Raw genomic sequence first — 16,571 nt, forward strand, 5'->3', positions numbered from 1 at the left:
AAGGGAATGCAATGGGGCAGGGAGAAGGGGAGGGGAGGGGGGAGGGGAGAGGAGGGGGAAGAGGATGGGGGGAGGGGAGAGGGGAGAGGAGGGGAGGGGGAAGGGATGGGAGGAAGGGGAGGGGAGGGAGGAGGGTGGAAAGGGGAGTGGGAAGGCTAGGGGAGGGGGAAGGAGGGGGAAGGGAGGGAGGAAGGGAGGGGAGGGGAGGAAGGGGAGGGGGAAGGGGAGGGGGAAGGGGAGGGGAGAGGGGGGGGAAGGGACATGTGTAATTCTGGTGTTTGTGTTTAGATCTTCGATACCCTTTATTGAAATTCCAACCCCTTAGGTCACCCCCAGACATGAAAATCACAGAATTATGGCTTTTTGAAAAGTTTATTTTGACAAATAACCTTAAAAGGTAAAATTCCACAGAAAATTCAGTTAACAAATCAGTTGGCAGTGATAGCAACTGAAGACTATTTAGCTACATTTGCACACAATTTAAAAATACAGTTACAACAATATTTGTACAACGGAAACCTGCCCAATTAACCGATACAATCAGATTAGAACCATCATATCAATAAAAGTGATTGATGGCCATCCTCCTGTGGACGAGAAAAGGCAACATTTCTTTAAGACTACGCAATGTTTATATACATAAAATTCAGCCAACTATCAACATGACCGGAACTGATATTTAAACGTGTGCACACTAACATGTCCCTTTGTGACTGCATGCAATAAAAGAAAGCTTATTGAAGTTTGTATAAATCCACTTAAAACTGTTATAAATGAATCCATTGTTTGCTCTATCTTCCCACAACATTTTGTGTTGTCACAATCTGTTTTCTATCAATTTTTTGGGCATTTTTTAAAAAAAAACAAATCTTCAATTAGCTAAAGTACTGACCGACTTAATCAGTTGTCATTTATTGATGTGCAGCTTTTAGCTTAAGAGAATAAGTGCTGGTTTATTTTATAGTGAATCACTTGTCATAGAATCACAGGCCACAGAAGGAGGCCATTCGGCCCATCGTGTCTGTGCGGTTCTATGATAGAGCTGTCCAATTAATCCCACTCCCCCTATGCTTTCCCCATAGCCATGTAAAAAAATATTTCCCTTCAAGTATTTATCCACTTATCTAAAAAAATATTTCCCTTCAAGTATTTATCCACTTATCCGCTGATGGAAATATAATACACGCTCACTGAAAATAGACACATCTTGATATAATCTTTGCTTTCAATTGATGGGATTCTAAAGCGGCACCTCGTGACTTGTTTTAAAGTTTAACCCACAGCCTATCATTTAATTTAGAAACAGTTACACTTAAAAATAAAAATTCATTTACGAGATGCGGGTGTTAGCTGGCAAGCCCAGCATTTATTGCCCTGACGGGTTCAGACAGGTTAGATGCAGGAAGAATGTTCCCGATGTTGGGGGAAGTCCAGAACCAGAGGTCACAGTCTAAGGATAAGGGGTAAGCCATTTAGGACCGAGATGAGGAGAAACTTCTTCACCCAGAGAGTGGTGAACCTGTGGAATTCTCTACCACAGAAAGTTGTTGAGGCCAATTCACTAAATATATTCAAAAAGGAGTTAGATATGGTCCTTACTACTAGGGGGATCAAGGGGTATGGCGAGAAAGCAGGAAGGGGGTACTGAAGTTGCATGTTCAGCCATGAACTCATCGAATGGCGGTGCAGGCTCGAAGGGCCGAATGGCCTACTCCTGCACCTATTTTCTATGTTTCTATGTTTCTCTTCCGACACAACTGTGTGGCTCGCTGGGACATTTCAGAGGGCAGTTAAGGGTCAACCACATTGCTGTGGGTCTGGAGTCACATATATAGGTCAGGGCAGCAGATTTCCTTCCCTAAATGGTCACCATTACTGACGCTAGCTTTTTATTGCAGGTTTATTTATTTTAAATCCCCCAGGATTTGAATTCACGTCTCTGGATCGTTTGTACAAGCCTTTGGATTACGAGTCCAGTAACATACCGTTCCCGTATACTGTAGCTACTTGGTAAATAGTTTTAAAATACATTGAAGGCAATTGTTCCTCTTAATTTCAATGGCCCTGAAATCCCGGCCTTCCTGCGTCCGTACGAAGTTTCTACGGACCCGGGAAGGCATCGGAAAAGTCGGTTTTCAGCGCGCAATGCGCATGCGGCAAAAAACGGCTTTTCCGATCTGTTAAGTTTCTGGCACTTCAGATCCTCCATACCTCGCGAGCGAGGACATTCACGAGGGCAAGATTGCGGGATGTACCATATCTTGCCCAGAAAATGTCCTCAAAACTCTTGCGCCTGATAAAAACATACAAAAATATAATTACATTTAATATAAAAAACACATTATTTAGAAAAAAACCCTGCCCACTACGTTACATTAATTTTTAACTATAATTAAAACTTTTTTTTTTTAAATTGGCAAAGTTTTTTTCTTTAAAAAACATTTCTAACAACTTTAATTTCTATAGTGTATTTATGCGAGGTGTTTTTTTAAATGTTTTATGTAGTGTTTGGGGGTGTTTGTCATTCATGGTAACAGGAGTTTTGGATTTATGAAGCTCCTATTACTATGAATGAGAAAATACTTTACCGTGAATGGGTGTCGAGCCCACCTGACTCCCACGGATGTCCCGATGTGAACGCGCTCCGTTGCGCAAGAAGAAGCTCTCGAGTCCGGGATCTCGGGCGAGCGTTTGACCAAAAGATCAGTGAGCATCTTTTCTCCTATCGTTAGTCGAACGCCCGCAGGAGGAAGAAACAGGGATGTCTGGGCCATTAGTTCCCAAAGCACTGTGCAGAATGTCGAGGTCTGCAAAAATAAAGCTATGGTGTGAACGGAGACACTCTTTGTAATTTGGAGTCTATTTGGAGCCACAAAGTCTATTGTATTTCTTGCTTTGTGGCTAGTCGATGTGGGAAGAACAAAGAAGCTAAAAATCCTCTTTGTGAATGGCGATCCAAAAAGCACCATCGACGCACCTTGAAACGCAGACTGAAAATGCTGAAAGTGCACAGCATGTGAATCAGATCGAGGGGCCGAATATTTTTACGTTTCAGGTGAATTTCAAGTTCTGTTGAACGGTCCCACGTCAAACATTAAACTTAACTTGAAAATGGTGATTGTGTGTTAAAACCGATGTCCCCTTTAACCCTTGCTGAGCTCTTGGGAACCCACACAGCAAGTGAGCCGACTTTGTGGAGAAATTCTGTATATGCAACTCAAGGAAGCACTTTTGGTCGTTCCCCCCCCCCCCCCCCACTCCCCAAAATGCCACTTCAGAATTTCCACATCTTGATGACAATGTACTTATTTTCAAACCTTGATGTTTCTTTATACTTGAATCCTATCACATGGCACAGATATGTGGGGAGTTGCCTATTCCTGCATGACCTGCGCAATTTTAGTTACTTTTGTTACGGATCTATGCACCTCGTCGGAGGATGTGACAGATTTGCGAGTGGCCGTGTTTTTCTGGGCCAGGGCTTCACCGGCAGAACCGCTGCCGAGCTGCACCACTCCTCCGCCAGAGTGAGCTGACCTGGTTAGTGTGACATTTTTGTGGATGACCGGTATCTGGTCAAATGATGGATCAGCAGTCATGATCTGTGTCTCTCCGGCGCCAGGGTGAATCGACTTGGTTAGTGTAACGTTCTTGTGGACAGCTGGCAGTTGGCCAAATGCTGGATCGATAATCATTCCTTGCACCCCTCCGGAGCTGACATTTACCGACTTGGTCATGACGACATTCTGGTGGCCGACCGACGGATCCACCACCATGTTTATGCCTTGCATCCCTCTTGAGCCAGAATGAGCTTGTTGGGTCATGACAGCATTGTAGTGGGCGAATGATGGGTCAATGGCCATTCCTTGTATCCCCCTTGGCAAAGTATGAACGTGTTGGGACGTGACGACATTCTGGTGGGCGAATGATGGATCTGGGACCACATTTATCCCTCTTGGCAAAGTATGAACTTGTTGGGACGTGACGACATTCTGGTGGGCGAATGATGGATCTGGGACCACGTTTATCCCTCTTGGCAAAGTATGAACTTGTTGGGACATGACGACATTCTGGTGGTTGAACGACGTATCCGCGATGCCTGGCAACACCTCTACCACAGGATTTATCGTCGTGGTCACAACATAATTCTTCTGCATTAGCGCCGGATCAGCCATTACACTCATGTTCTGCAGTGTCCCTGAAGTGGAGGACACAGACATTTCTTTCGTCACAGCGTTTAGCTGGACTGGTGGACAAGTGGCAATTATTGTCGTGGCTTCGCTCTCGGATTTATTGACACAGATGTCGGCCAAAGTCTTGAATTTTGATCCCAAATCGTCCAGGTCGGAATCTTTAAGTTGCTCTTCCTCGATAAAGCTGCAACTGCCAAGGGAACCAACAGGTGAACCTTCCCCCTCGTGGTTATAGACCAGCAAGCAGTCATGGGCAGAGCGGGTCTGATCTTCTGTGGAGCAGAGATTCAATTTCTAAAAGGAAAACGCAGAATACAATGACCAATTGCAACATACTACAGCAAGAAAAGCTCTTCCTGGTTAATCACCACCACTTCCACATTTCCCCTTCATAAGAACATAAGAAATAGGAGCAGGAATAGGCCACACAGCCCCTCGAGCCTGCTCCGCCATTTAATCCGATCATGGCTGATCCGATCATGGACTCAGGTCCACTTCCCTGCCCGCTCCCCATAACCCCTTATTCACTTATCGGTTAAGAAACTGATTATCTCTGTCTTAAATTTATTCAATGACCCAGCCTCCACAGCTCTCTGAGGCAGCGAATTCCACAGATTTACAACCCTCTGAGAGAAGAAATTTCTCCTCATCTCAGTTTTAAATGGGGCGGACCCTTATTCTAAGATCATGCCCCCTAGTTCTAGTCTCCCCCATCAGTGGAAACATCCTCTCTGCATCCACCTTGTCAAGCCGCCTCATAATCTTATACGTTTCGATAAGATCACCTCTTATTCTTCTGAATTCCAATGAGTAGAGGCCCAACCTACTCAACCTTTCCTCATAAAAAAAACCCTCATCTCCGGAATCAATCTAGTGAACCTTCTCTGAACTGCCTCCAAAGCAAGTATATCCTTTCGTAAATATGGAAACCAAAACTGCTTGCAGTATTCCAGGTGTGGCCTCACCAATACCCTGTATAACTGTAGCAAGACTTCCCTGCTTTTATACTCCATCCCCTTTGCAATAAAAGCCAAGATTCCTATGGCCTTCCTGATCACTTGCTGTACCTGCATACTAACCTTTTGTGTATCATGTACCAGGACCCCCAGGTCCTGCTGTACTGCGGCACTTTGCAATTTTTCTCCATTTAAATAATAACTAGCTCCTTGATTTTTTTTCTGCCAGCGTGCATAACCTCACACTTTCCAACATTATACTCCATCTGCCAAATTTTTGCCTCCAAGTCACACACCATCCTGACTTGGAAATATATCGGCCGCTCCTTCATCGTCATTGGGACAAAATCTTGGAACTCCCTCCCTAACAGCACTGTGGGAGCACCTTCACCACACGGACTGCAGCGGCTCAAGAAGGCGGCTCACCACCACCTTCTCAAGGGGCAATTAGGGAGGGGCAATAAATGCCGGCCTTGCCAGTGACGCCCACATCCCGTCAACGGATAAAACGCCCCATTTGTTTCTGATTCTCAGTAGAGTGCAAAACTAGTGCATGTGAAGGCGTTAATTGACTGCTGTTCTACCCAGTTATTCCTGTCTAGTAAGGAAGAAAGAGAGACTGACTGACTGGGTCTTTAAAAAAAAATTCATTCACGGGATGTGGGTGTCGCTGGCCCATCCCTAATTGCCCTCGAGAAGGTGGTGGTGAGCCGCATTCTTGAATATAACTGAGTGTCTCGCTGGGTCATTTCAGAGGGTCAGTTAAGAGTCAACCACATTGCTGTGTCTGGAGTCACATATAGGCCCAGACCGGGTAAGAAACATAGAAACATAGAAAATAGGTGCAGGAGTAGGCCATTCGGCTCTTCGAGCCTGCACCACCATTCAATAAGATCATGGCTGATCATTCCCTCAGAACCCCTTTCCTGTTTTCGCTCCATACCCCTTGATCCCTTTAGCCGTAAGGGCCGTATCTACCTCCCTCTTGAATATATCCAATGAACTGGCATCAACAACTCTTTGCGGTAGAGAATTCCACAAGGACAGCAGATTTCCTTCCCTAAAGGACATTAGTGAACCAGTTGGGGCTTTTTTTTGTTGTCGTTAATCTCTTTATTGACCCACTCAGGTTAGTTTACAAAACCAATCCTAGTATTAAGGCCAAGGACAGTTCACAATGAGATTCCAGAAAACGTGTACTAAAGTTACAAATGAGTGCAAGATTTTGTAAAAATATTCTCCACTTAAACAAAGTTTGGCTTAATTTCCCCATAACCATAATCAATGGAGATCGCAATCAGTGATCAGATTTAGCCAGAAATCTCAACAGGGATCACCCAGCAGATATCATTGCTACTATCATCCTTCAGCTCCCATTTAACCACCAACTTAATTGATTTATGACAACCCGATAGTTTCATGGTCACCAGTACTGACACTAGCTTTTTATTCCAGGTTTATTTAATTAACGGAATTTAAATTCCCCAGCTGCCGTGGTGGGATTTGAACTCGGGTATCTGGATCATTATAATTACTATGAGATGTCTGCTGGCCAGATCATAAATGCAAACCCAAAAAATGCTTTTACAATTTTTCTCTGGATAGCTAACAATCGAATGAGGGTCAAACCGTGGCTTTCTGAGTCAGAAGGTTGTGGGTTCAAGTCCCACTCCAGAGTCTTGAGCACAAAAATTCAGGTTGACACTCCCAGTGTAGTACTGAGGGAGTGCTGCACTGTCAGAGGGGCCGTCTTTCAGATGAGATGTTAAACCGAGGCCCTGCCTTCTCTCAGATAGGCGTAAAAGATCCTATGGCCACTATTTCGAAGGGGAGTTATCCCGGGTGTCATAAGAACATAAGAACAAGGAACAGGAGTAGGCCATACGGCCCCTCGTCCTGGAGCCCTTGTCCTGGGATATTTATCCCTCAATCAAATTATCTGGTCATTATCACGTTGCTGTTTGTGGGAGCTTGCTGTGCGCAAATTGGCTGCCGCGTTTTTCACATTACAACAGTGACTACACTTCAAAAAGTACTTCATTGGCTGTAAAGTGCTTTGAGGTACAGAAGCAGATCATCTATTTTATTGATGTTGATTGAGGGCTAAATATTGGCCTGGACATCGGGGATAACTCCCCTGCTCTTCTTCGATATAGTGCCGTGGGATCTTTTACGTCCAACTGAGAGGTGAGATGGGGCCTCGGTTTAACGTCTCATCCAAAAAGATGTCATCTCTGACAGTGCAGCACTCTCTCAGCACTGCACTGAGAGTGTCAGCCTAGATTTTGTGCTCAAGTCTCTAGAGTGGGACTTGAACCCATGATCTTTTGACTCAGAGGCAAGAGGGCTACTACAAGTTTAATGGAGAACCACCCAGTTGTATGACATGTATATCTAAAAGCAATAGTCATTCCTGTAGAATCATAGCATGGTTACAGCACAGAAGGAGGCCATTTGGCCCGTCAAGCCCGTGCCGGCTCTCTGCAAGTCACACTCCCCCTCCCTTTACCCTTAGCCCTGCACATATTTTTCCTTCAGGTACTTATCCAACTCCCTTTTGAAAGCCACAATTGAGTCTGTCTCCACCACCCTCTCAGGCAGCGCATTCCAGATCCTAACCACTCGCTGCGTAAAAAAGTATTCCCTCATGTCGCCTCTGGTTCATCTGCCAATCACCTTAAATCTGTGTCCTCTGGTTCTCTACCCTTCCACCAATGGGAACAGTTTCTCTCTCTCTACTCTGTCCAGACCCGTCGTGATTTTGAACACCTCGATCAAATCTCCTCTCAACCTTCTCTGCTCCAAGGAGAACAACCCCAGCTTCTCCAGTCTATCCACGTAACCGAAGTCCCTCATCCCGGGAACCATTCCTCTAAATATTTTCTGCCCCCTTCTAAGGCCTTCACATCCTTTCGATGAAGTCATTCAATCTACTCATTGGAATTCAGAAGAATGAGAGGCGATTTTATCGAAACGTATAAGATTATGAGGGGGCTTGACAAGGTGGATGCAGAGAGGATGTTTCCACTGATGAGGGAGACTAGAACTAGAGGGCATAATCTTAGAATAAGGGGCCGCCCATTTAAAACAGAGATGAGGAGAAATTTCTTCTCTCAGAGGGTTGTAAATCTGTGGATTTCGCTGCCTCAGAGAGCTTGGAAGTTGGGTCATTGAATAAATTTAAGACAGAGATAGACAGTTTCTTAACTGATAAGGGATTAAGGGGTTATGGGGAGCGGACGGGGAAGTGGAGCTGAGTCCATGATCAGCTCAGCTATGATCGTATTAAATGGCGGAGTAGGCTCGAGGGGCCGTATGGTCGACTCCTGCTCCTATTTCTTATGTTCTTATATAATTTAGATTAGGACGGCACTTGGAAGACCAAACAAGTTTTGCGAATAATTTAAATTAGTTCTATCCCGGATCACTGAATGCTTTTTTCCAAATTATTCACACGGCAATATTAATAATTCTGTTCAACCTTAAATGTTCAAAGGAACATGTTTTAAAAAAGTGATATATTGCTACATAATGGAATATACAACTCACTGTATTAAATGGATATCAGTGACACACTGTAAGATCAAAAATACCTCATCAATGTACGATCCCATGTAACCTCTGAGACTGCTCCTTGCCATTGAACCTGTAGTGGCTGCTCCATAAATATATTTTGGCGCAGTGTGATTCACAGGCATAGTGTTGATGTTGGTAACGTGATCCATGGTTTCGATCATATAACCTCTGTGGCCGGTCCCTTTGCTTATTGTCCCATGGTTGACTTTGGAACCTGCTGCATTGTTTGCTATGCTTATAAATCCTCCAGCCGAACCATCAACGTCACTGGTTATCAGTTGACTGCCTCTGACACCACCAGTTGAATTAACTGGGAGCAAAGGAATGTTCTACATGAGAAAAAACAGCATTCCTCAATAATTAATAATTGTAAAGCAAATACGTTAATTTCTTTACCACAAGGGGCTGCTGAAGTTTTATATAGCAGGCTGTGGGAGCGCAGGCCTGCATTTCTGTAACATAGAAACATCGAAAATAGGTGCAGGAGTCGGCCATTCGGCCCTTCGAGCCTGCACCACCATTCAATATGATCATGGCTGATCATTCACCTCAGTACCCCTTTCCTGCTTTCTCTCCATATCCTTTGATCCCTTTAGCCGTAAGGGCCATATCTAACTCCCTCTTGAATATATCCAATGAACTGATAGAAATGGATAGATTTTGTACCATTTCCACCAGAGTTAAACACAGGTGTTTCATGTACAGTCACACTGGGCTGCATACCCAGGGCACAGTGTTTAGTGCAGTCATCATTGCTTTGCTTTGGCCGCGGTCTGGAGAAAGCGAAAGGGTTAAAAGATGGAATATTGAAGATTGGATTAAAACAGGCCGCTAGACGATATGGTGCCATTTAGCCATTGAAATGAGTAACTGGTCATTTATCAGTATGTTGAGTATTTGAGTGTAACCTGTTACTATGCGAATAATAATCTGATGACATCGTCTGTATGTTAAACGATCTGGTTTGTGTATCGTACTTCAGAAAGCAATTAGCCGTGATTTCAGGACAATGTCATTTGAGTCTACCTCGTCTGCATGTTAATTGTCTGCATGTACTCTGGAAGGAAACAAGAGTTCAAAGGCTTTTTTGGTATAAAGATGAGAGTTTGACACACAGACCTTAGAAACATAGAAAATAGGTGCAGGAGTAGGCCATTCGGCCCTTCGAGCCTGCACCACCATTCAATAAGATCATGGCTGGTCATTCACCTCAGTACCCCTTTTCTGCTTTCTCTCCATACCCCTTGATCCCTTTAGCCGCAAGGGCCATATCTACCTCCCTCTTGAATATATCAAACGAACTGGCATCAACAACTCTCTGCAGTAGGGAATTCCACAGGTTCACAATTCTGAGTGAAGAAGTTTCTCCTCATCTCAGTCCTAAATGGTTTACCCCTTATCCTTAGACTGTGTGACCCCCTGGTTCTGGACTTCCCCAACATCGGGAACATTCTTCCTGCATCTAACCTGTCCAATCCCGTCAATGTAGCAAAGTTTTCTGAAAAATGTAGCAAAGTTTTCTGAAAAAAGAATTCGTTGGACAAGCAACAAGCCTAATGTACTGATTGCTTGACGTAAATAGAAAACATAGTTTCTGAACACGAACCGTATCTGTCTCTCCGCCGCCTTCAATGTTGTTCGTTTCCAAGTGTCCGAGCGGTTGATTGGGTATTTCTTGAAAACGGCCCTTGTCTCCAATACCAGCTCCGGCACCACCAAACTTGCAGAACAGTAACAGGAGAGGAACAACTGTGGACAAACCATTTGACACGGTTAAAAATGCAATTCCTTAAAGCTACCATAAAACAATTGTTCCTTGGGGCGGCCGTGGTGGGGATTGGGGGGGGGGCCAGGGGTGCGGGTATAAAACATGGCCCAATTTTGGTTGCTGTAACATCGACATAATTGCACGCCGAGAGTGGAAGAATGCGGAGAGAATGAGTAATGCTGGCTCTCAACCCACAATGTACGCGGTCAGCCCACACTGAGATATGTGTGTGCACTAGGTCCGTGCAGCAGACCAGGTCTCCAGTCGTCCTGGTTAACCCTTGCCACTGGACCAAGACCTGGCTCTGTCAAGCCCGTGTGGTGGCTGGAGTCCACGCACAGGCTCCTCCCACCCTTCAACATGTAGTTCGGGATCCGGAATATCAGGTGCTTCATTGAAATACCTGTAAACTCATTCCTTTTTTGGCGTGGAAGCAAGTCATCCTCATTTTGAGGGACTGTGTATGATACATGGAATAATACATAGGAACATAAGAATTAGGAGCAGGAGATGGCCATGTATCCCCTCGAGCCTGCTCCATAATTCAATGCGATCACAACTGATCTTCGACCTTAATTCCACTTTCACACCCGATCCCCATATCCCTTGATACCCCTAGAGTCCAAAAACCTATCGATCTCAGCCTTGAACAATTCAATATTCACAGACCTCTGGGGTAGAGAATTCCAAAGACTCTGAGTGAGGAAATTCCTCCTCATCTCTGTCCTAAATGGCCGACCTCTTATCCTGAGACTGTGACCCCCCCCTAGTTCTACAGCACAGAACAGAAGGAGATAATTCGGTCCCACTCTCCCCCTGCTCTTTGCCCACAGGCCTACACATTTTTCCTCCTTCCAAGTATTGATCGTGACGTTTCTAATTTTTACAGGATGCGGGTGAGATCTTGGCTCTGATTGGCTTTGGTGGGAGTTCAGTCGAGAAGGTGATTCGTCAATCGCGTGCAAAGGATGATGGGTGAATTTAAAGCGAAGTGGTCCCAAATGGAGGCAAATAATTCCGGTCGCCGTGACAGAAGCGGTGAACATTCGCAAAAGAACCAGAGGGAAGATGAGGAGAATTTATTTTGCGTAGTGATTTGCCACGATCTGCAACGCGCTGCCTGAACGGGCGGTGGAAGCAGATTCAATAGTAACTTTCAAACGGGGAATTGGATAAATACTCGGAAGCTGAAAAAAATAATGTAAGGCTGTGAGGAAAGAGCAGGGGGGAGTGGGACTAATCGGATCGCTCTTTCAAAGAGCCGGCACAGGAATGATGGGCCGAATGGCGGCCTCCTGTGTTGTCTGAGTCGATGATTCTATGTATATCAGTGCATCATCCACTGTGTTGCTTATAAAGAGTCAGGAAAATGGTGGATAACAACTGATGTGAAAGTAAGTTAAATAAATTAAAATACTCTTCAATATATCATCATAGGCAGTCCCTCGGAATTGAGGAAGACTTGTTTCCACTCGAAAAGTGAGTTCTCAGGTGACTGAACAGTCCAATACGGGAATTACCGTCTCTGTCACAGGTGGGACAGACAGTGGTTGAAGGAAAGGGAGGGTGGGGAGTCTGGTTTGCCGCACGCTCCTTCCGCTGCCTGTGCTTGCTTTGTGCATGCTCTCGGCGACGAGACTTGAGGTGCTCAGCGCCCTCCCGGATGCACTTCCTAAGAAGGCACACTCAGCGAACATCAACAACCTGCATTTATATAGCGTCTTTACTGTAGTAAAAACATCCCAGGGCGCCTCGAAGGAGCGATTGTCAAACAAAATTTGACACGAGCCACATAAGGAGATACTAGGACAGGCATGACCAAAAGCTTGGTCAAAGAGGCAGGTATATTGACGCGTCTTAAAGGAGGAGAGAGAGGCGGAGAGGTTTAGGGAGGGAATTCCACAGCTCAGGGCCCAGACAGCTGAAGGCACGATGGTGAAGCGATGGAAATCAAGGATGGAGGAGCGCAGAGATCTCGGAGGGTTGTGAAGCTCTCATTTCGAGAGAATAATGATGTTCAGTGTCTGGGGCCCATGTGGTGAACTGTGTTGTCCACCGGTCTGACACGGAAAATACATTTAAAAAAAAAACTAAGGTGTCGAAATTCCATTTATAAGAGGTCTTTAAAATGATGAAAGATTTTGATAGAGTGGATACAGAGAGAATGTTTCCACTTGTGGGGAAGAGCATAACTAGAGGCCATCAATATAAGATAGTCATCCAGAAATCCAATGGGGAATTCAGGAGAAACCTCTTTACCCAGAGAGCGGTGAGAATGTGGAACTCGCTGCCACAGGGAGGGGTTGAGGCGAATAGTATCGATGCATTTAAGGGGAGGCTAGACAAGCACATGGGGGAGAAGGGAATAGAGGGTTATACTGATAGATTTAGATGAGGAAAGACGAGAGGAGGCTCGAGTGGAGCATAAACGCCGGCATGGACTGGTTGGGCCGAATGGTCTGTTACTGTGCTGTATATCTGATGTAAAGTATTACAAAGTACAGGAATATATTTACACCACAGAAACAGGCCATTGGGCCCAACTGCTCCATGCCGGTGTTTATGTTCCACACCAGCCCCCTCCCATCCCTCTCCATCTCACCCCATCACCATATCCTTCTATTCCCTTCTCCCTCATGTGTTTATCCAGCCTCCCCTTAAATGCATCAATACTATTCGCCTCAACCACTCCCTGTGGCAGCGAGTTCCACATTCTCACTGCTCTCTGGGTAAAGAGGTTTCTCCTGAATTTCCTATTGGATTTATTAGTGACTGTCTTATGTTTAAAACTGAGATGAGGAGAAATTTCTTCTCTCAGAGGGTTGTGGATCTGTGGAATTCTCTGCCTCAGAGAGCTGTGGAGGCTGGGTCATTAAATAAATTTAAGACCGATAGGGGGATAAGGGGTTATGGGGAGCGGGCAGGGAAGTGGAGTTGAGTCCATGATCGGATCAGCCATGATCGTATTAAATGGTGGAACAGGCTCTACTCCTGCTCCTATTTCTTATGTTATTATGTTCTAATGCCCTTGTCAACTCTAACAACATCATAAGAACATAAGAACATAAAAATTAGGAACAGGAGTAGGCCATCTAGCCCCTCGAGCCTGCTCCGCCATTCAACAAGATCATGGCTGATCTGGCCGTGGACTCAGCTCCACTTACCCGCCCGCTCCCCGTAACCCTTAATTCCCTTATTGGTTAAAAATCTATCTATCTGTGACTTGAATACATTCAATGAGCTAGCCTCAACTGCTTCCTTGGGCAGAGAATTCCACAGATTCACAACCCTCTGGGAGAAGAAATTCCTTCTCAACTCGGTTTTAAATTGGCTCCCCCATATTTTGAGGCTGTGCCCCCTAGTTCTAATCTCCCCGATCAGTGGAAACAACCTCTCTGCCTCTATCTTGTCTATCCCTTTCATTATTTTAAATGTTTCTATAAGATCACCCCTCATCCTTCTGAACTCCAATGAGTAAAGACCCAGTCTACTCAATCTATCATCATAAGGTAACCCCCTCATCTCCGGAATCAGCCTAGTGAATCGTCTCTGTACCCCCTCCAAAGCTAGTATATCCTTCCTTAAGAAAGGTGACCAAAACTGCACGCAGTACTCCAGGTGCGGCCTCACCAATACCCTATACAGTTGCAGCAGGACCTCCCTGCTTTTGTACTCCATCCCTCTCGCAATGAAGGCCAACATTCCATTCGCCTTCCTGATTACCTGCTGCACCTGCAAACTAACTTTTTGGGATTCTTGCACAAGGACCCCCAGGTCCCTCTGCACTGCAGCATGTTGTAATTTCTCCCCATTCAAATAATATTCCCTTTTACTGTTTTTTTTTCCAAGGTGGATGACCTCACACTTTCCGACATTGTATTCCATCTGCCAAACCTTAGCCCATTCGCTTAACCTATCTCAATCTCTTTGCAGCCTCTCTGTGTCCTCTACACAACCCGCTTTCCCACTAATCTTTGTGTCATCTGCAAATTTTGTTACACTACACTCTGTCCCCTCTTCCAGGTCATCTATGTATATTGTAAACAGTTGTGGTCCCAGCACCGATCCCTGTGGCACACCACTAACCACCGATTTCCAACCCGAAAAGGACCCATTTATCCCGACTCTCTGCTTTCTGTTAGCCAGCCAATTCTCTATCCATGCTAATACATTTCCTCTGACTCCGCGTACCTTTATCTTCTGCAGTAACCTTTTGTGTGGCACCTTATCGAATGCCTTTTGGACGTCATCACGGATAAAGTGTGAAACTCGCTACCGCAGGGAGTGATTGAGGTCGATAGCGGAGATGTATTTAAAGGGGGGGCTAAATATGCACAGGAGGGAGAAAGGAATGGAATGATATGGTGATGGGTTGGAAGGGGGCTGGTGTGGAGCATGAACACCGGCACGGACCTGTTGGGCCCAATGGCCTGTTTCTGTGTGGCCGTCGCTTTGACTTACGTAGCAGCAATAAAGCCCCCAGAGCCATCAGTCCTCCCGCAGCGCTGCCAAGCCCAGTTTTACTCGATCCAATCAGCGGGATTTTTTCCCCAGAGCAGGTCAGGTCATTGCCAGTGCACTCGATCACCTTGACCTCCACGTTTTGTACTTTGCCGGACCCTTGATTATCTTCAACCTTGATCGGGACGGTAAACGTATCGGGCCACAAGTCCTTTATCGGCTGGAGCTTGATACTGGTATCTTTTGGAAAGAGAAAGGGAGGGCAGCAAAAAAGCATTAGTCACGCCGAAAACCACAAGAAACTGCATTTCTGTAGCGCCTTTAATGTAGTAAAACGTCCCGTGGTGCTTCACAGCAAGCCACACAAGGAGATATTGGGCCTGGAACATGGTGGGCCGCCCCGACCTGTATGAGAACACCACCGCAGGTCGGGGTTATAAATAGAGCTGGAGCGTCGGACCCTGGAACATTTTGGGTGAAGGTGCGGCGAATGAGGGTACAGGGCCCAGAAGAGCCGAGGGCCCAGGGTCAGCACGGGCCCAGCCCACACTGCGATATGTGCGTGCACTAGGTCCGTGCAGCAGAGCTGGTCTCCAGTCGTCCTGGTTCACCTTTGCCACTGGACAAAGGCCGAGCTCTGTCAAGCCCGTGTGGTGGCTGGTTGCAACGGTCACCCCACGTTAAAAAAATCCACGCACAGGCATCTTCCACCCCCTCAATTGGAGTTCAGGACTGGGACATCGAGTCCTTCATTGAAACATCAGTGAACTCTCATGGAAGCAAGTCATCCTCGTTCGAGGGACTGTCTATGATGATGATGATGATGATGTTTCCGGATTAAAAAGTGTTCCGGACTTGCGAGATACAACCTATATTCTCATCGATAATAATGGGAGCTCTGTTTACTATCAATGAGAAAACCTCCTGCCTAAAACATCGAAACACAGCACAATACATTTTTTTTAAAAACCTCACATATTTAAAATTAATTGAAATTAAAAAAAAAAGAACTTGACAGCGAGCTACATAAGGAGATATTAGGACAGGCCACCAAAAGCTTGGTGAAAGAAGTAGGTTTTAAGGAGCGTCTTAACGTAGGGGAGAGAGGCGGAGAGGTTTAGGGAGGGAGTTCCCGAGCTTGGGGCCCAGGCAGCTGAAGGCACGGCCGCCAATGGTGGAGCAATTATAATCGGGGATGCTCAAGGGGCCAGAATTGGAGGAGCGCAGACATCTCGGGCGGGGGGGGTTGTGGGGCTGGAGGAGATTACAGAGATAGGGAGGGGATGAGACCATGGAGGGATTCGAACCCGAGGACGAGAATTTTGAAATCGAGGAGTTGCCTAACCGAGCCCGAGCCAATATAGGTCGGCGAGCACAGGGGGTGATGGGTGAACGGCTAACACCATCATTTTAAGAAAAGCTTCTGCTTAAAGTTGCACTGTAAAAAACAAAAGAGATGAGTGAAGGGTGACCTGATAGAGATTTTTAAACTTATAAAGTGTTTTAATAGGACAGACGTAGAGAAGGATATAGAGGACTGGAGAAAGACCAATAGAGATTTACCTTGATACCAGAACTGAGAGCATGTAACTATGAGGATGGGACTCTGGTCTCTGG

The 16,571-nt window shown here is 45.7% G+C and overlaps 1 protein-coding gene across 1 annotated transcript in view; it reads right to left on the minus strand.

Moving 5' to 3' along the window:
* Positions 1 to 3,273: 3,273 nt before the first annotated feature.
* LOC139260808 (desmoglein-2-like) overlaps positions 3,274 to 16,571 on the minus strand; it is a 52,086-nt gene continuing 38,788 nt past the window's right edge. Inside the window, exons 13-16 of the mRNA XM_070877036.1 lie at positions 14,955 to 15,194; positions 10,332 to 10,474; positions 8,743 to 9,054; positions 3,274 to 4,487 (exon numbers count right to left, since the gene is read on the minus strand). Coding sequence (XP_070733137.1) covers positions 3,375 to 4,487; positions 8,743 to 9,054; positions 10,332 to 10,474; positions 14,955 to 15,194 — 1,808 coding nt within the window. The 3' untranslated portion in view covers positions 3,274 to 3,374. The remainder of the gene's footprint in view (positions 4,488 to 8,742; positions 9,055 to 10,331; positions 10,475 to 14,954; positions 15,195 to 16,571) is intronic.

This window comes from Pristiophorus japonicus, chromosome 1 (assembly GCF_044704955.1).
Source record: "Pristiophorus japonicus isolate sPriJap1 chromosome 1, sPriJap1.hap1, whole genome shotgun sequence".
NCBI classification, from domain to species: Eukaryota; Metazoa; Chordata; class Chondrichthyes; family Pristiophoridae; genus Pristiophorus; species Pristiophorus japonicus.